The sequence below is a fragment of the Mustela nigripes genome, chromosome 1 (assembly GCF_022355385.1).
Source record: "Mustela nigripes isolate SB6536 chromosome 1, MUSNIG.SB6536, whole genome shotgun sequence".
NCBI classification, from domain to species: Eukaryota; Metazoa; Chordata; class Mammalia; order Carnivora; family Mustelidae; genus Mustela; species Mustela nigripes.
The window spans coordinates 163003886-163024266 of NC_081557.1; the positions used below are offsets into that span (position 1 = coordinate 163003886).

General features: G+C 35.9%; 1 protein-coding gene across 3 annotated transcripts in view; it reads left to right on the top strand.

Annotated features, from left to right (window-relative positions):
* The window catches only part of MTTP (microsomal triglyceride transfer protein), a 62516-nt gene that overhangs the window by 28841 nt on the left and 13294 nt on the right, over positions 1 to 20381 (top strand). For all 3 annotated transcript variants that reach the window (XM_059376378.1, XM_059376371.1, XM_059376388.1), the window contains 9 exons: positions 1917 to 2024; positions 3188 to 3304; positions 3616 to 3755; positions 5503 to 5653; positions 7766 to 7923; positions 11855 to 12023; positions 12854 to 12961; positions 18363 to 18575; positions 20099 to 20310. In XM_059376378.1, coding sequence (XP_059232361.1) covers positions 1917 to 2024; positions 3188 to 3304; positions 3616 to 3755; positions 5503 to 5653; positions 7766 to 7923; positions 11855 to 12023; positions 12854 to 12961; positions 18363 to 18575; positions 20099 to 20310 — 1376 coding nt within the window. The remainder of the gene's footprint in view (positions 1 to 1916; positions 2025 to 3187; positions 3305 to 3615; positions 3756 to 5502; positions 5654 to 7765; positions 7924 to 11854; positions 12024 to 12853; positions 12962 to 18362; positions 18576 to 20098; positions 20311 to 20381) is intronic.

A 20381-nucleotide genomic window follows, 5' to 3' on the forward strand; every position in this document is an offset into this window, starting at 1 on the left:
AACAATAAATATTAATAGAAGAATTTAAAAAAACTCTTTTTGTCTTCCAATTTATCTTGTTCAATCTGTTAGGGGAAAAAAAGTTCTTAATACCATTTTTTTAGAGATCTAGCAGTCAAGATCAAAGCTTAATCCATAGGCATGGGCCATTGATAAAAGAGCATTTAATCTTTTCTGTAGTCCAAAGATTAAATCAGAGAACTAGGTTGCCTGAAATTTTAAGTAAAACTTTATATAAATACTTCAGGCACATTTTATAGCCTGGAAGGAAAGTGAGATACTGATGACCATACAAGTGTTTTCACCATTTAATGGATCCTCTTTTCTTTCTGAAGTACTTAAGACTCAAGCCACAAAAATCACAGGTCATAGGCTATGTGTATTGCCACTATGTGAGTCCTTCTGGCTGTGTCTGGGTTTAAGCGATCCACTTATGAACCTTTAATAATCATGATATCTGGAGATATACTTCCAGAAATTTGAAAAGGAAGTTACACTGTAATTCTGAAAAGGAAGGAATACCCAGTTTACAAAATAGAACATCAGAAACTCAGCCTTGGAACTGAGAAATTGCCAGTGATTTGTTTGAGAATATGATACCATGGATTTTCAGACGCTTAGGTCACCATTCCAGTTCCTTTTTAACCTGGACAAACACAATTCCAACATTTATAGATTCGTTCAGTATAATGACTAAAATTGATTGCTGGATAAAGTACCTAGTAAATTTATCGCTAGGCAGAGTATATGTAGAAAATAAAAATAAAGATTTGAGTCACTTGTTTGGCTAAGTCAGGCCGAATATTCTCTTCTAAGGTGTGAGGGAGTTTTCATATAGGTTGAATTGTTCAACTGGTATTAATTGAATTCATTATGTAATTACTGAGCTTTCTGTTTTACTTGAGAAATCATGGTTGGTTTTAAAGAGAATAGGAAGGCATTCAGGATATTTCCAGTAGGAATGCTCAGCTATAATTACCATAGACCTTGAGGATTTTTACAAGGAAGCCAAATTCATGCTCTACTTCTAAATTGTGTGAGGTGTTTGGAGTTAATACAGGGTGAAGAGTGACAGACTTTCCAGAATATTCTCTGTATTTTTATTCTTGTTTCTTAAACATGACCTAAATTACCAAAATGGTATGAGACATTATCACCCCTGGGCCTATAAATGTCAAGGATAAAGTAAAGCTACGTCATTGACTATTACAGACAAATCACAGTCATCCTCCTCATTTCAACCTCATCTCCTGCGTTCTGAAGGGACTCAAAGATTGCCTGTGTCAGGGCATGCAATGGTAGCAATCCCAACCTCAAATCCTCCAACCATCTCTATCTCCTTATATTCAGGGTCTACATGAATGCTCTGGAGGGCCAGAGAAAATCACCCCTGTGGAATTTTGTTCATGGATCTTATGGCCGTGTGTAGGCCCTAGTCATAGCCCTTAGAGGTTGTGCTAGCTTATGAATATCAAGTATGTTAATTGATAATATCTTCCCAAAACTGATTTCTTTGTTTTAAACATTGGTTCATTTTTGTTTCAAGCAGTGTTGCAGGTAGGGAACATATTGATATGTTCAAAGAAAATATTCCTGATTTCTCTTCCTTGGGCAATCCTTCTTGCTTTCACAGAAATCTCGGTCTAAATCAGTGCACTCTTTCCATCCCTAGGCTATGCCCATCATGTTCAGAGCCTTAATTATCTGCCTCCCAAATTTTCATGGTCTAGCTTCATAGAAACGTAAATAACATATTTTTACAAAAAAAGAAATTCCCAGCTTTGGAGTAACAGATCTCTGTCTTCTAGACTGATAAGGGTGAAAATCTGATCTTTCCCACTAATTATTTAACCAATTTGATAAATGATGCATTTTTGCTTCATATATGTTTGTCCCCCCCCCCCCCCCCCGCCCAGGTCAAAGAGTTCTACTCATATCCAAATGAACCGGTGGCTATAGAGAATCTCAAGAGAGGACTGGCTAGCCTATTTCAGATGCAGTTAAGCTCTGGAACCACCAATGAGGTACTTACTAATATTAAGGATCCTGTATATTATTTGTCAATAGTTACAGAAGTTGCTTATATGGAGTTCTATTTTAAGAAATTCAGTAAAAATTTACTACTATGGTAGTGCTCAGAAAGGGTGACTAGGGTGGTTAAGTCTCATTTACATGTGAAACAGATTGCCATTTATCCCAATTTGTACCCAAATACAGGATGAAGGAAATTCAAATCTATTATACTAAGGAGACTTACAGAATGACTAAATGGCAGAGGTGCAGAAAACATTGGGGAGCATTTCAGTGGCATCACTGTACATCACTATCCCATGGGGACCTTATTTAAGATCTGGATTCCCTGCAGAGATTCTGATTCAATAGATCAGGGAGGACCTGAGCATCTGTATTATAACAGTTTTCTCAGAGAGTTTGGATGCATTGTCAGTTTGGGCAACCAGAGGTCGATACCAACCCCCTTCATTTTACAGATGAAGAAACTGGGGTTAAACTAGAGAAGTTAAGTGTCTCTCCCAGTATTACACTTTGGGTCAAAGGCGGGGCTGAGTCTGAATTCAGCCAACCCAGGAATGGGTGAAAAAAATATAATCGGGCAGGGCTGGGCCAAGGGAATATTGGGTAGTTTACTAGAATAAAAGCCAGGTATGGTGCCAGTTGAGACCCAAGGGAAGGGACAGAGAAGCTAAACAGTCTATACAGACATACATTTGCCCACACTCAAATTGTTAATGTGACTTACAATGAGTTGAATTAATCCCACAAGTTTTTAAGGATTTCTTATTATATTTAGCTAGTCAAAGAGCGAGTGCACGCCCATACTCACATCTAGATACAGCATTAAAAGTCAGATCCCTTTCCCGTGTAATTATCCACTTACCAGAGGTTTTGATTATGACCAGGTCATTTGTCCAATTCTTCCTAGATGTTAAAGAGAAGTAGGAAATCCTTTATTATTGGGGTTCGTAAGACCCAACAAAAGAGGATGGAAAAGAATCCACACGCTTCAGAAAACACTGAATTCTTCCTGTCCTTTGGTCTTGTCAGCCTGGACAAAAAAAGCAGCCCCCCATCACAATATCAGGAACCCTAGTTTTCAGGCCACTTCCCACTGGAATTTAAGTGGTCCATGTGAAAATCCTTAAAAATATGCTTTTACTTTTCTTTTTAGGTAGATATCTCTGGAGATTGTAAGGTGACATACCAGGCTCATCAGGACAAAGTGACCAAAATTAAGGCCTTGGATTCATGCAAAATAGAGAGATCTGGATTTACAACCTCAAATCAGGTATGGCCGATATCATGCTTTTTAAGGCATCCAAATAATTACATTTTATAGAGATTAATTTAAAATAATAGAAGAATAAGGTAACAAAGAATTGGGGAACATTTATAGTTTTTAGTTTAGGGTATTGTTTCACACATACCAAATGAAAAGGTTTATTTTCATATGTTACAAGTTTGGGTGGTGAAGGAAAGGTTTTAAGAGGAAGCTCTTTTGAAAATTAGAAGAGAGTTTGCTATTTGACTTGATTCAGAAATAGAAAGCTGATTGTTGCAACTACAAATATTTATTTACTTACATATTTATTTATTTAGGTCTTGGGTGTCACTTCAAAAGCCACATCTGTTACTACCTATAAGATAGAAGACAGCTTTGTTATAGCTGTGTTCGCAGAAGAGACACATGCTTTTCGGATGAATTTTCTACAGACCATTGCAGGCAATATAGTATCAAAGTAAGATAATGAGGAAATTTAAATTCTCTTTCTTATTCTTTGATATATTATTGTATTTGGCTTTTAAATATACATGTTAGAAATGTTAAATGTATATATGTTTTATATATGTATTTACTATATAGAGAGAGTTTTCTTATTTTGACTTTTAGCTTCTTGAGAACTGTGATTATATCTTGTTCACCATTAGTTTTCATGTCATCTACAATAATATAGGGCATACATTAAATACTGTTTTTTAATAGAATCTCATTTAAAATTATATCAATCATTTATTGAATCGAAATACATTTTAACCCACTGAGCCACCCAGGCGCCCCATTGAAATACATTTTAAAAAGGCAAACTACTTGATTCATTCTAGTTTATATTCTAATTTCTCTGTCAGATCTTTCCAATGGTAAGGTTAAAAAGTGGTGGCAATTGCCTGTTCTCTCTTTGAGCTTTTTGTTGTTGTTAAGAAACACATAAAAATTCCATCATAAAGTGATATGACAGGATTTTTGTATTTTTGATTTATAATACTGTATTCAAGCCCATTATTTCAGTGTGAGAAAATTTCTCTGATCAGAAGTTCACAGGGGCTTAAGGACTAGAATTTTTAAATCTAAGAGTATATATTTTTTTCAGATTTTAATTTAGAAGATTTCCTAACATTAAATATATTCTATCTTATGCCATCACTTGTCAAATGCTTTCTCTCAAGTAGCTCTAATATCAAAGTGCAGTGGATGCAAAGTCTTGGGAGAAGTGCTTCACACCATAAATTCTTGAAAATTCTTTTGAAGTCTCATCTGGATAGAATTTTGCATTTTGCTTTGTACCATATTCTTTTCATGTATTTTCGTATAAAATAAATATTTTAAATTACTTATCAGGTCTATCAGGTTTCCATTGCCCTATAACAAACAACTCCCAATTTAGTGGTGCAAAAAGCAACTGTCATTTTATTATTCTGTCTTGGAATTCTGGTCTTGCCTTGGCTCAGCGAGGCATGCCTTGTTTGGCCTCTATTCTGCAGTGGCAGTCACTGGCCAGAGCTGGTTCAAAGGTTGCTCCCTCACCTATTTGCTATCTGGTCTGGGAAGACTGAAACTACTATGGTTTCCCCCAAGCATTTCTCTTTATCAACATGTGGCCTCTCAAAATGGCAGCTTCAGGGAGTCACACTTTGTTCATGGCAGCTCAAGTCTCCAGAGGGACATGTGCTGCTGGCATTCCAGATGAAGGCTGAATTCCTTTTTAAGATTTAGCCTTAGAAGTCACATAGTTTCCTTCTACTGTCCTTCTCTTAGTTGGGGGAAATCACAGAGTCCTGCCCAGGATCAAGGATAAGCATGCAGAGTCTACATCTTGATGGGCGAAAGCATTTCAGGCAAAAAATATGGAAATCATTTTCAGTAAATACAATTTCCTAATTATCTTAGATAATAAATGGTTGTATGGATGATATTTTCAGAAAGCAGGGCTAAATTTGAAAGAAGTGATAGCACGTATCTTTTTCAACATCTGAGCAAGTTTTCTTCCCTGTGTTCTCTTAAATCCAGACCCAGATTCTGAAGCTCTTGAGTAAAATTGTTGTTCCAGGAAGATTTCATAATGATCTTGAGGTTTCTGCAGTTTGAAAGACACAGACTCACATAGTGTGAAGAAATTTGTATCTGGTTTGCCAAAAGAATGGCGATCGGTAGCTTGTTCACTCGAAAGAAAGCTGCTAATGTGATATTTCTCTTCCTTGGTTGTGCAGGCAGAAATTAGAGCTGAAGACCACTGAAGCAGGCCCAAGACTGATACCCGGAAAGCAGGTTGCAGCAGTAATTAAAGCTGTTGATTCAGAGTACAGGGCCCTTCCCATCGTGGGACAGAACTTCCAGAGCGAGTGTAAAGGATGCCCTTCTGTAAGTGTGAAGAACTTGGTGGGGTGGTCAGATAGGGGAATAATCATGGCTTAAAATTCAATTTTCCTTTTGTCTCCAATGGAAGCTTCAGTTAATTCTTTGAAGAAAGCTTATGAAGAGCTACCAGCCACCACTGAGTTCAAATGGCACTAGTACTTAACAGTATGTACCCGAGATGATGTGTAATCCAACAGTAATTAACTAATAATCATCATCCACTCATTTCAAATTAAAAATGTTATGACCTAAGGGCGGCTTCTGAATAATAATACCTAGAATGCAGTGGGGGGTAAAGGGCCCAAAGAAATTTGGGGAAAGCATGTAGTGTGAAGAGCATGGACAAGAATCTAAATCCTGAAAATTCTACCACTGAGTAGCAGTAAGTCCTCAGGTGAAATATTTTACTGAGCTCAGTGTTCTGAGTATTGATGTGAGGACTAAAAAAGGATTCTGAGCTCTCTGCTAAATTAGGAAAATTTTCTTTACCACGCCCCAACTCCCTTACCATTATGGACAGAAATGAGATAGCACATCTCCAAGGCAAAGCATAGGTCATCATAACTTTTTAAGTTCAACAAAGAGAAATTTCATTTATCACATGAGTCATTTGTGTTGGTGGCCATGTATAGGACGTTAGGGTCCAGCATTTCCTAATACTTAGCCTCTTGTCAGGAGAACAAACCGTTGGCTTCATGCTTTGTTGGTAGCTACTGGAAAATGCCATTCCCTTGGATATTATTGGCATTCAGAGAAGTAGAATTATCAAGAACTAATATCATAATTTGCTTAAAGTATAAGACACTAAGTCATTGCTAATTTCTCAAATTTATCAAAATTAAACTAAGGAAAAAACAAAAAGTAAGAATCCTCATTCTTAAATCTCATTTTTTTTTCTTCCATATATAAGTTAATGTTCCAGAGTAAATTTTATAATGTGTCATATGAAGGTGGAAATTATTTAGGAAAGTGACTGATGAAACCAATCATCTTTTTTAGTGCTGTGAACTATTAATTTCTCTCCCCATGGTTATTAAAAATTATAAGTCATTTTTAGATTTGATAATTACTTCTTCATTATTGTAGGAAGGGTTTTTGTCTTTGAGGAATTGCTTTTGCAATTTCAGTACATTGTCACTATTGCAACCCTTTTAAGAAAAAAATCTGAATTCACACTAGTATGCTCTCTGCCCTCAAAATGACCCAGTAGGTCTTTAACTAAGAATAGTTGGAATTTTGCTTTGGGATATCCTCTTAAGATTATATAATCAAAAAGGATTTGAAAAGGAGAAAATATGTGTCTATTGCTTATTAGGAGCAAATAATTTAAATATTAGTAGAATGCTGAATACCCCAGAATTAGAGAGCTGGAGGTCACGAACAGGATTAAACACATTTTTTACAATGAGGGGAAAAGTGGTAAATTATGAAAAATCAATTATTTAGCATATTTCAAAGCCAGAATATCACTAATTAGAATTATTTACTATTGTTAAAATCATAATAGAATAACAATAGTATGAGAATTACTTTCATCTAAATATACGCTACTTAACATGCAAATAATGAACCGTTCAGACCTTAGCATAGTTAAACATTGCATTTCCTAAAAACAATAAAATAAAGATATAGAATAGGGAGCTCAAGTTATTACGAAGATTAATTTTCAGTGAGGTCCCAGTACATAAGAAACCTGACACAGTTATTCAGCAGTTTTATGTTTTCCCCCCTTCCAACATCTCCTGCCCTTAAAGAAAATTCTGCACAATTGCAGGATGGTTGTCAAAGCCTGGCCTTGGGTCTAATTCCATTGGTGTAATGAATGACCTTATAGGCCTGGAAGCCTCGGTTCTTTGGAGCTAAGTTCTAACAGACAAAAATGGTCCTCTTGCAGAGGAATCGTACAGGGGTTCAGAGGCCTCTAGATTTGTCTCTGAGAGTCACAGGAATGTGAGCGGGGCAGGTGGCAATCAGGGATATGGAAGTAAGGCACAAAAAGCTTCTTTTGCTTGTTAGTTACAAGGCAAGCTTTCTTTCTGGGGAGAGTGTCCCTTGACAATGCGGATGTTCAGAATCCCGACTGGGGTATGAGCCTGCAGCCTGGTTTCTTTGCAGCTGGCGGAGCACTGGCAGTCGACCAGAAAACACCTGCAGCCTGACAACCTCTCCAAGGCTGAGGCTGTCAGAAGCTTCCTGGCCTTTATTCAGCATCTCCGGACAGCAAGAAGAGAAGAGATCCTCCAGATCCTCAAGGCTGAAAGCAAGGAAGTGCTGTAAGTTCCCGAATCTGGTGTGGGGTTATCTGTAGAAAAGTGTTTCTGGGTTATTGGTTCTTCTTAAGCAAGAAAGACCCCTTTTAACCAACTGTCCAGCTTCCAAATCAATTATTGTGTTGTTTTTGCATTTTCATCAAAGAGTTATTATGCCACGATACAATAATTTTTTAACAATCACTTGGCCAGAAATATGTGAGAACAAAGTTTTGGCAGTGAGTCAGAATGAACATTTTTTGAGTGTTTATGAGTTTAAATCAGGTCTACATTGGTACATAGATAAGGGAGGGCAGGGCTTCATCCTGACCCCATTAAGCATGTGCTGCCTCCCTGTGCGTAGACCTATTAATTTACATTTGAAAAGATTCTGGAGTTGATTATAAAAACAAAAAAAGTTGACTTTTCGATTGAAAAATGTGATTTTATTAAAGATCATACCCATCAAAGCCATTTTTTTATATAGAAAAATTGAGAACTAGGGAAATAGTCAAAAGGATCTAGGAAAAAGAAATCTGTGCATTATTTGAATGTTTGCTGCAAGTGTGATTCATTGACATGTATAATAAAGAGAGTTGACTTAATTCTCAGATTTACTTTGTAAATGCAAGTGGTTTTTGTCTGTAACATAAAATTTGTACATACAAATTCAGCTGTATGGTACTAATTACCCTATTGATACAGAAAGTGGCTCAATTACTTTGACAGTCAAAATAGCCATTAACATAATAAAAAATGGAAATTGGTTAATTCACACACACACCCACACACACACAGTACCAGTAGCTGTTGTCACCGAGTTCAAGAACTCAGTTCTCCAAGAAGAGAATTGAGGTTTTTTTGAAGAAGTTGTTCATTCTTGATTCTATTTGTTATTTACTTGTCTCAAGGACATTTTTTAAATTGTTAGGAATTCCATATGACTAACCGGAGTTGGTTGTTCTCTTCAAAAAATAAATATTTAAACAAGAAGTTGAAAAATACACAAAATCAGAGATTATCAGACTCCTGTTTTAATCATAGAACTTTAAGATATGTTTGTAAGGTGATTTATCTTTATAGGAAAGGCAAAGATACTGACAAGAAACGTAAAAAATATTGTTATTAGTTTAGAATGGAGATTGAATTAAACTTTAACCTTATTTGTACCCTAAAAACCTTAAGATAGCAATTATTTGGATAATTTCATGATGTAGTTTCTAAATCAGATTACAGGTTTCTTCTGCTACCCATAAGTGAAGACTTCCTATTAAACCTTTTGTAACCCAAAATGGTATTAAGCAAAGAATTACCATTAATTCACATGGAAAATTTTTGAGCATTTTCAGACCGAAAAAAACGATCTCTCTTAGGTTTTTCTGGTACCTTAGAACACATCTTGTAAATGGATACACAAAATAAATGGAGATATAGCCCAGATGCTCATAGATACAGTTCTAAGCTATGGTGGCCTGATGCTGAGATGCTCAGTATAGGTCCCAGGGAAGGGGATTGGTGTGAACATACTTGCTGTTCAGGAGGCATACTGCCTCTATAATGGGCTTGCTACAAAACATGTTGAAAGCTATTTTGTTTTTAACCTTTTTTTTTTTTTTTTTGTAAAATCAAAAATCCTCTTCAGATTTCTTTTGGTTACCAAAAACAGTACTAACGTAGGTCTTTTGTAAAAGCAAAGTAGCCTAAAACAAACTTTGGAAAAGCAGGGGATACTCATATTTATGTAATATTATACTCTATAATATGAACCCACAGGTAACGTTGTGTAATAGAAAGGATACTAGGATGAACTAAAATCAGAAGACCTAGTTTAGTTCAGTGTTTTTTTTTTTTTTTAATGTTTATTTATTTGAGAGAGAGAAAGAGAGAGGGGGCAGGGGGAGGAGCAGAGGGAGAGAGTCTCCATCAGACTTAGCACTGGGCAGGAAGCCCCATAGGCGGTGCATTCCCAGGACCCTGAGATCATGACCTGAGCAGAAATCAAGAGTCAACACCTAACAGACTGAGCCACCCAGGCAAGTTTTTAATTTTGGGAGACCTGATTTTTAATTTTGACCTCCAGCAACGTACAATCTTTGAGCAAATTGTTTACTTTTAGCCTCTCCAATCCTCACTTCTAATGTCTGTATATTACGGAGAATGATTCCTTCTATTTATTATAGCATAGTGGAAGACAGGGTGGTGGAATATAACATTTCTCAAAGTGTCCATTGTGTGTACCTTGTTAATTTGCATAATATTACCAAGTATGCCAAGAAGAAATAATTCTGTGAGCAACCGAGTTGGAAAAATGCTGAGTGAAACCAAATTAAATAATTCTCTTGGCTGCAGAAATTTTCAACATCTTCAATTGTAAATTATTACATATAAGTTTACTTAAACATTTTCTAAACTTAAATAATCTTGAAGATCCCTTTCCTTACAGAATTTCATAGGAATAGAATCACATGGAAAAAAACAAACAAGCAAACAAACAAACAAACAAAACAACACTTTGGGAAACACTAATGTATTTAACATTAATCCATGGAATCATGGATTCCAGAGTCAGAAAAACCTGAGCTATACACTTACCAGCTATCCAACCCCAGCTATACACTTAATAGCTAGGGGCTATGAACATCTCTGAGTCTGTTTCTTCATATATAAAGGGGAATATTAGCACTAAACTGACAGAGATGTCTCATGGGTTAAATGAAATGATTGTATTATTAACAGCATATATTTATCAAGTGTTTTAAGTGCTCTACGTAGATTACATAATCTAATCCTCCCAACAGTTCTAAGGTAACCACTATTTTTAGCCCTCTCTTACAGATAAAGAAATGAGAGAAGTTGCACACCTAAAATTTCTGGTGCAGTACTTGTGTAATAGGCACCTAATAAGTATTCTCTCTCAGTCTCTCCTTCATTCACTACTAGGTTTTTGATAGGAACAAAATGATAAAGTGCAAGTGTTTCTTTCTTTCTTTCTTTTTTTTTTTAAGTAAAAAGCACTAAACACATGTATGGTGTGTTTATACAATGTGGAACAAACCTACATTCGTAATATATTCATCACTATTACAAATAGTTTCAGAAATTTTAGCATCCAGACTCAACCAGATGCCTGACAGCTGGTGTATGTAATTAGAACTTGCCTATAGGAGTTCTACTCTGTCCACACATAGCCATTATGGCTGAACATTGAACATGAACATGGTAACTATACCATGATATTTTTTATTTTTAGAAAAAATGAACAACATCTTCTCCCTCAGATATAAATTAAAATTAAAAGGATTTCCCATCTTTTCTTTAAATAATACTGCCTGAGTTAAACTAGGCATTTGAGAAATGTGTACATTTGCAAAGCTAATTAGACAAAAGAGAATCAATATTTGAGATCAATAACTGATGTATTACTCATAGAGAAAAGGATTTAAACCTAATTTATAATTTTGCATGTATAATTTTGACATATAAATTTCCAAATTATGTTTGGTTTAGGCTATTACAGTAAAACTTGTTTCTATATTCTGAGTTTACATTGAATTAGAGAGTCGCTAAATGAAAGGTTTAAAATAAAATGGGGGTATTTTTGAGGAAGTTATTCATTTTTTGTTTATTTTTTTAAAAGATTTTATTTATTTATTTGACACAGAGAGCGGTCACAATTAGACAGAACAGCAGGCAGAGAGAGGGGGGGGGAAGCAGGCTCTCCACTGAGCAGAGAGCCTGATGGGGCTCAATCCCAGGACCCTGGGATCATGACTTAAGCTGAAGGCAGAGACTTAACCCACTGAGCCACCCATGGACCCCATCATTTTTTGTTTATATTAAAAAATTTCACTTCTTTAGGAAACTCAAATCAATGGAGAGTCTGTGACTGGTAGAGATTTAAATAATTCCTTAAGTACACTAAATATTGATATCCATGACTCTCCTTTTTTTGTAGGCCTCAACTGGTGGACGCTGTCACCTCTGCTCAGACTTCAGACTCATTAGATGCTATTTTGGACTTTTTGGATTTCAAAAGTGACAGTAGTGTTATCCTCCAGGAGAGGTTTCTCTATGCCTGTGGATTTGCCTCCCATCCCGATGAAGAACTCCTGAGAGCCCTCATTGTAAGTCAAGTGAACACTGGGAAAATAAAGGCTCTCAGCTACTAAAATGTTCATTAAGAATCTAGGCAATGATTGGATTATTTTCTATCCATTAATCCATTAACTGTAGTAAACTGTTTTACATAGTGTCTTCTTTGCAATTCCTTTAAAATAACATAAACTGTATTATAAGGAAATTAAAAGATTATATTCACTTATCATATAATATGACATAGAACAAAATTTCAGAGGAGATGACTCTTGGTTATGCTTCAGAAATTGATTTTAAAATATTTGTTTTGACTTCAAAATTCTTCTTGGCATTTAATATATAATACGTTGAAGAGATACAATTCTTCTAATACAAAAAAATTGTATTGGAAACAAAAGCTAGACTTCTCTTGGGTTCAAGATTTAAAAACAAAATGTCCTCTTATCCACTTACAATCTAGTGGAATAATTTATAATCTTTTTGGAAAATGGGACCATTTGAAGACCTGATGAAAGCCATGAAGCTCCTCTTCACCCATATGCAAAATTTTAAAGACTGTTTTTTTGGTTCACTGACACAGTGAACACAGTCCATAAACCCCTCGGGAGTTCATAGACTCATGTTAAGAAGACCGGGAGAGAAGAGATTCTATTAACTCTTCAATTCAAAGTTAGAAAGTGAATTTGTATGTGTTGCCAAATCAAAATTTTGAATTTGCTATCAAGGACCATAAAACATTTTCCTTAGATGTTGGTTTCTTTGCTTCTTGAAAAAAATGTTTCTAAAAATGTCCCATGGAAATGCTTAAATGTGTTGATAACCTATTTTACCTCTGTTTATCAATTACTCTGGCTAATAGAGTAAGTTCAAAGGTTCCTTTGGGAGCAATGACATCAGAGAAACTGTTATGATCATCGCTGGGGCCCTCGTCAGGAAGCTGTGTCAGAATGAAGGCTGCAAACTCAAAGTAAGTGCAAATCCAGTCCCATGTGTTGTGCAGTTCCATATCTTTCTATGTCATACTCACTGGACTGCTTATCACCGGCACTCCTAATCTCCCTTACCCTACTCCACTTTCTCTATTTCATAGCAGTTATTGTCATCTAGCATACTTTACAGTTCATTTATTCATGACATTTATTGCTTATTTCTGTCTCTCACGGAAATGTAAGCACCATGCAAAAATGGATCTTTGTCTTATTAATACCACTTGCTTAAAATAATAGCTGATGCATAGATAATGTTCAACAAATACTTCCTAAAAAGTAAATAGTCTAATACTCCCTCACCAACATATGTTTATTGAGTGCCCACTACATATGTGGCTTTCAGTGGCATGTATGGTATAGTCCTTTTCCTCAGAAACATATTAGACTCTAGGGCTATCTCCTAAAGGAGAAGTTTTCTTTTCTTTTCTTTTTTTAAAAGATTTTATTTATTTATTTGACAGAGAGAAAGAGAGAGAGAGATCACAAGTAAGCAAAGAGGCAGGTAGAGAGAGAGGGAGGAGCAGGCTCCCTGCCAAGTAGAGAGCCTGATGCGAGGTTCCATGACCCTGAGATCATGACCTGAGCTGAAGGCAGAGGCTTAACCCACTGAGCCACCCAGGCCCCTGAGGAGAACTTTTCTTTTTAAAGGCTTATTTATTTATTTTAGAGAGGGAAGGAGAGTATGAGCAGAAATGGTGAAGGGAGAGGGGGAGAGAATCCCAAGCACACTCCATACTGAGCGTGGAGCCCTAAGCAGGGCTCAATCTCACAATCCTGAAATCATGACCTGAGCAGAAACAAAGAGTCAGATCCTTAACTGACTGACTGCAGTGCCCTGAGGAGAGCTTTATAATAAGTGTGGTGTGCAGTTTTGAGTTTTGATGGAGGGAATTTAGTTACTTCTAATTATCCAAAATTTTACATTTTGTTTTTAATTTCATTTGCTCAAAGCTTCTCCATTTGTCTGAGTGGACTATTAATTTTAACATCTTTCTCATAGAAAACCAAAACCTTACTTTGTAAGCATAACTAGATATAGAAAATCCAAATGGATTAATGTCCAAAGCAGCCTATCTTTCTATAATGCAAATAGATTAAAGATGCTGAATATATAAAAAATCTTTTTTGGTCCACATTTATTATACAGTCAGCTTCTAGTCAGCATTTTTCTTCTCTCTCAAAAAAGACACCACTATATTATTTTCCTTGCTGAGTGCTTGCTCTTAAAAATAATAGGGAGAACATTCTTGAAATAGTGCCAAAAGAGGCAACCTAAGCTAGAATATAAATTAAGTACGAGAAAGATTACTAAAAAAAGAAATGGCATTGAAAATGTTTGAACATCAGCCTGTTGCGTTCTGGCAGAAATCAAATTTGTATTACTTCTATGACATCAAAGAACTATGACCTCTTACATATTTTTTCCAATTTCTATAATTATTTGAATAGCTGATTTACATCAGTTATCATATATCAAATATCTTGACTAAAGATAGAATTCATATATGAAACATCCATTCAGCAGAATTTAATAAGCATCTACTCTGTGCTTATTATTATTAGTCACTTAACATAAAGATGCATAGAATATTCTATCTTCCTCAGAGAACTCCCAGTCCTTTTATCAAATAGAAACAAAAAAATAATATTGAAATATAAACAACATGCTCTGAGAATACAGAATATATAGCAAACTCTTCTTTTTGGGGGTACTGGGGAAGGTTTAACCAAAATAGTAGTATTTGAGCTTTGTCTAGAAAAGCTTTTTAGGTAAAGGCACGATAGTATGGAATAAAGGGAATTCTAGGAGAAATATAACAATGCATGAAAAGGCCTGAAGTAAAAATGAGTTGGGTATGCCTGAGAACAGTGAGAAATTCTGTGGAGCTGGAGCACAAAGTTTTCATATTAGTGGGGCAGATAGGTGAGAGCAGAGCTACAGGAAAGAAGGGAAGAGAGAAAATAAGTTGTATCTTTATTAATGAGAGGCTAACGGCCATCACTCCGCAGAGAGAGGGGAGAATCGTGTGTTTTTAGACAGGTGAATGAGATGCTCAGATTTTTTTTTTCTTATTTAGAAAGATTCAGAGTGCAGGGACCAGCTTTTGACTAGATTAGAGCCAGCGAGATCTGATTGGAAATATTTGCAACAACAAGACAAGAATTAGTAAAGTTCACACAGTGGCAGTAAGGTCAGAGAAGGAGACAGATTCAAGAGTCAGTTAGGAGGTAGATTTAATAGTACTCAGCGACTGATGGGAGGTGGGGAGTGTGAGAGAGGTAAGAAGCTGGATGACTAGTAAGGTTCCAGGGTAGGGTACTAGGTATGGTACTAGCACGGTTTATAGAACGTGGTTTGGGACTGGGAGGTGGGTAGAGCTATGAATTTGTTTTCACCATGTTAATTTTGAAATCTTCTGGGTCACCAAGTTGAAAAGAGACTTGAAAAGAGACTTTGGACTTGGGTCACCAAGTCCAAAAGAGAGATGGCCATAGCCACCTGCAGCCCAGAAGAGGAGTTCGGGCCAGGAACAGAGTGGCTGCAACCTTGGGAGAGAGTAGAATGTAAAATAAGAAGGAAACTGAACAAAGGATTAAATGTAAAGTTTGGCTGAAAACAGGATAGCCAAGTTCTCATCACATCTTTAAAGTCATCTTGTAGGGAGCTTAAGACTATCCCCTTTCACTGTCATTCAATTTTGTTAATATCTTGGGGGAACTTTTTAAAAAATGTATCTTTGAAGATGATTAACCACCAGATGGGATTGTTGTAAATGTTCACGTTTGTGTTTCAACATTTTGCTGTGGAATATTCATCTATCTATAGCTTAGTTTGAGGGCATATGAATAGAAAGAAAATGATGTATTCTCAGCAAAAATTTAAGCTATTTATTGGGCATACAATGCTCTGACTGCCCAAAAGGTACGTGCCATCCTATCGAGTGCTAAAGTTTTTGAGCATTTACTAGCATGAAATTTCTTGCTTACCCCATGGCAGTCGGAGTGACAGCTAGTCAAGTTTACTCACTGAGTACAAAGTCCCCTATTTCTTTTTCTTATTGGTTTTTTGTTATGTCTTGACTTCCTTGCATTGTAATTTTGTTTTTCCTTAAATGTGTATTTGAAAAGATTCAAACCTACAGAAAATAAGAAGAATAGCATAATTCCATGAACATCTGTGTTTCCTTCACCTAATTTGCCAGTTTTTAACATCTTGCATATTTCCATTATCTCATTGTTTTATCTCAATTATTTTCTATTTTGATTCAACTATGTGAGAGTGAGTTGCAGACATCTGGCATTTTACCCCTAAATGCTTTTAGTTCTTACTGCGTGAATACAGTTGCATGTAGGCCCTTACGATGGACAAAGTACATATATATATATATTTATTAGTTGGTGAGTTCATACTGTTATCTTTAATTCCAGTCCAATGTAACAAGCTTCTTTCTCTCCTTCCATTCCATACATTTATCTTCCTTCTCCTACAGAGAGAACTTTGGTGTTCAAGAACATCAATATATTAAAATTCATTTACTCAAACCTAAAACACACACAAAATAGTTTTGGAATTGCTACACTAGTATTGCTACAAAAGTCAAACTAAATAAAGTATAAGACTTCATCACAGCTCTTTTGTTTTTAGGATGTAGCCCACTAAATGTGTACTGTCAGAGTTCTATATTCTAAGTCTCTTGCATCAAGTCTTTGTTATTCTCTTCTGTTTAATTATGTTTAATTAATTAATTATATTTGATATATACTTCTATTTGTTTGTTTCTCTTTGAATTCAATTTTGGCAATCTTCCATCCCTGTTGACTTAATTTTATTTTTTGTATATATGAAGTATTAACATGGTTCAAAAGTCAAAACTACGTTTTAAAAACATTCTCAAAGGTGTCCCATTCCCTTTCCTAGCCTTCTCACCCTTTCTTGCCTGCCTCCTCCATGTACCTGTTGTCATTAGTTTTTGGTTTCTCCTTGTGTTTCCTTTTGCAACAGTAAGCAGATGTACACACATGCTTTCCTTTTTTTTCTTTCACAAAATACAGCATTCTATATACACTCTTTTGTAGCTTATTCTTTCCACTTAACAGTATACCCTGGAAATTACCCCATACTGGTCCTCAGAGATCTTTCTCATTCTTTTTCATAACTACCTAGTTTTCCACTATGTCTATGGACCAGTGTATTGAGAATCTCCTGCATATGGTCATGAGATGGTTTCTACTATTTTGTGATTAAAAATCATGCTGAGATGAATGATCTTGCATGAAAATGCATGTAGGCATTTTTTCTTATTGTTGGAGATATTTTCTTATTGTTGGCTAGGGTTGCTGGAACAAAATGCAGATATGTTAGCTTTTGCCAATTATGTTCCTTAGGAATTGTACCATTTTATGCTTTTACCAATAATGCAAGAAAATGCCTATTTCCCCATAGCCTCAATAGGAAAGTATTTATCAAACCTTTGAATTTTTAATCAATCTGATAGTTAATAAATAACATTTCTCTGATTACACATGAAATTTAGTATCTTTCCTTCTATTTGGGGACCTTTTATATTTTTCTCCACCCCTATCTCCCACTCTCTCTCTCTCTCCCCTATTTGTATGTGTGTGTGTCTGTGTACCTGCGGCCTAATTTCAGAATTTGCAAACCCTATGGATGGATTAGACCCTAAGAATCTTTAAAGATGAAACTGAATCCCCTAAAACATATGTAATAGCAAAGACCAGAATCTAGGTGTATCCATTTGTAATTTGCTTTTCCATTAAATTATTAACGTATACTCAATTCTTTTTTTCCCCGAGGCCAGAAAAGTACCTAGCTTTTCAAAAAAAAAGTGTTTGCCACATAGAAGGCATTTGAGAAATATTTTTTGAACTGTATGGTAGCATTAATCAAATTTGGATTCAAGTGGAAACGAGCACTTTTTAAACATTTAGAACAAGACCTTATGGTCAAGTTCAGTACTTTCACCAAATTGTTACTTAAGAAAATGTACGTGACATCACTTAGGTGCCATCTAATTGCTGCAAAAGAAATACAATGAACAGGCAATTTTATGACTAACCAATCACAAAGGAATCAAAAATGACTTTATATATTCAGAATGTGTTCACAAGTAGATATATCAATTATTGTACTCATTCCTTCATAAGAATATGTTAGCATATGCATTAAAAAAAAAAAAACACAATACCTTCATCAAGTATATGTGTCCATTTTCATTGTGTGTCTTGGTCAGCCAACCAGTGCAAAATTTTCTAACACTTTGGGTTGTTTTCTTGGGCCCAAGAGTGAAGCCAGTCTTGTCCAAGCCTTATTTCATATATGATTATACATATGTCTGAGGTGGTATGTGATTTTTTTAGGCAGTGGTAGAAGCCAAGAAGTTAATCCTGGGAGGACTCGAAAGAGCAGAGAAAAAAGAGGACACCATGATGTACCTCCTGTCTCTAAAGAATGCACTGCTCCCGGAAGGCATCCCACTCCTTCTGAAGTACGCAGAGGCAGGGGAAGGGCCCATCAGCCACCTTGCCACCACCACGCTCCAGAGATATGATGTCCGTTTCATAACTGATGAGGTAAATTCCCTGAGAGTATTTGCAACATTCACAGAAGGAAAAGAAGCCTGTCTAAACTTGAGTCAAATGCAAAGTTCTCTGAAGTCAGTCTCTTTTCCTCTGCAAACTAATGATCTCTCTTTCCTGTTTAGAAAAAACTCATAAATTGAATTTAAGGCTATTCTGAAGCAGCCTTACATTTTGAATAGATAATGTCCTGTATCCTAAAGCATAAATATTGAAGCACATCCTCTTATTTTAAGAAACAAATTCTTTCCAGAAATACCTTTACTTCCGTAAGTTTTAAGATGCTGTTAAATGTTTCAACACTGAAATATCCTGGCTTAAGAATTCCTGTGTTGGTTCCTATAGCTGCATTTTCAGGAAGCTGTCTAAATTAAACTTGGGTTAGAACAGAAAAGTTTTTAAACCTCAAGATGAGCTGCCTGCTGAGAATGATATTTCCAGTTTGCTGCTGAGCACCTTCCTACCACTTTTGGGTCAAAGTTGGTAGGCTGCAAAGCATGACAGCTAGCATCATGGGCTTTTGAGACAGACAGAACTATACATTCTGGCTATTTTTTCCCAGTTGTTTGTGCTCAGGTGAGTTGTTTAACTCCTCTCTGCTTGAGAACAAGGTCAGTATTTCAGGGAGATTGAAAAAAGCAGAGAAAGGTGGAATTGAAAGAACTATTTATAAATGCCTAATATAAAACCTCCCCTGCTCATATCACATATTTTTAGGCAGTGCTGATAATGAACAAAATCATTTGTTACCCTTATTTATTGCCACAGAGTGCCAGCATTTTGGCAGATTTTTTTTTTTTTTTTTGGTGTTAATGTTTTATTAAGAAAAGGGTTCCCTAATGTAACTTGTGGACTTTGGGTGACAATGATGTGTCAGTATAAATCTGTGAACTGTAACAAATGTACGACCGTGGAGCAGGATGCTAATGGAAGGGGAGGTTGCTTGTATACTGGCAGGGGGAGACAAGAAGCAAGGGGTATAGAGAAACTTTCTCTACTTCCAGCTTGGTTTTGTTGTGAACCTAAATGTGTCCTAAAAAAATGAAGTTGATTAATTTTTTAAAAAAGGATAAGGAAAGATCCTGAGGGACTTCATTGTAAGGAAATATCAGTTACTAGATCCATTGCTCCTTAGTACCATCTTTAAAAATTGATATTAATTAGCTAATGCCATGATATGCTGCAATAACAAATGGGCTTCAAAAATCTCAGCTTACGAAAAGGTTCTCATTCATGCCATGCCTAATGAAGGTAAGGGAAAATGTGGCCCTGAGCTTACTACAATAGTAGTAAGAAGAGAGAGAGAAGACACACAAGCTCTTAACTGTCTCAGTCCAGAAGTCACCCGCAGCAGTCCTGTTCATGGTCCTTTGGCTAGAACTATGGTCCCAACCTAATCACAAAGAACCCTGGGAAATAAAAGAGAATGTGACTATTTTTAAGAGCACTAACTCTTCCTATCACAATATCAACTTCAAAAATCTAGATATGCACTAAGTTTGAACATCTTTGAACAGGTGAAGAAGACTTTGAACAGGATATACCACCAGAATCGTAAAGTTCATGAAAAGACTGTACGCACTACTGCAGCCACTATCATTTTAAACAACAATCCATCCTACATGGAAGTAAAAAACATTCTACTCTCTATTGGGGAGCTTCCCAAAGAAATGAATAAATACATGCTTGCTGTTGTTCAAGACATCCTACGTTTTGAAATGCCTGCAAGGTATGATGGAGTGCATCTGTTTCCCTGTTTATTTAAGCCAACTTATTTTATTTGTTCAAGCTTATTTATAC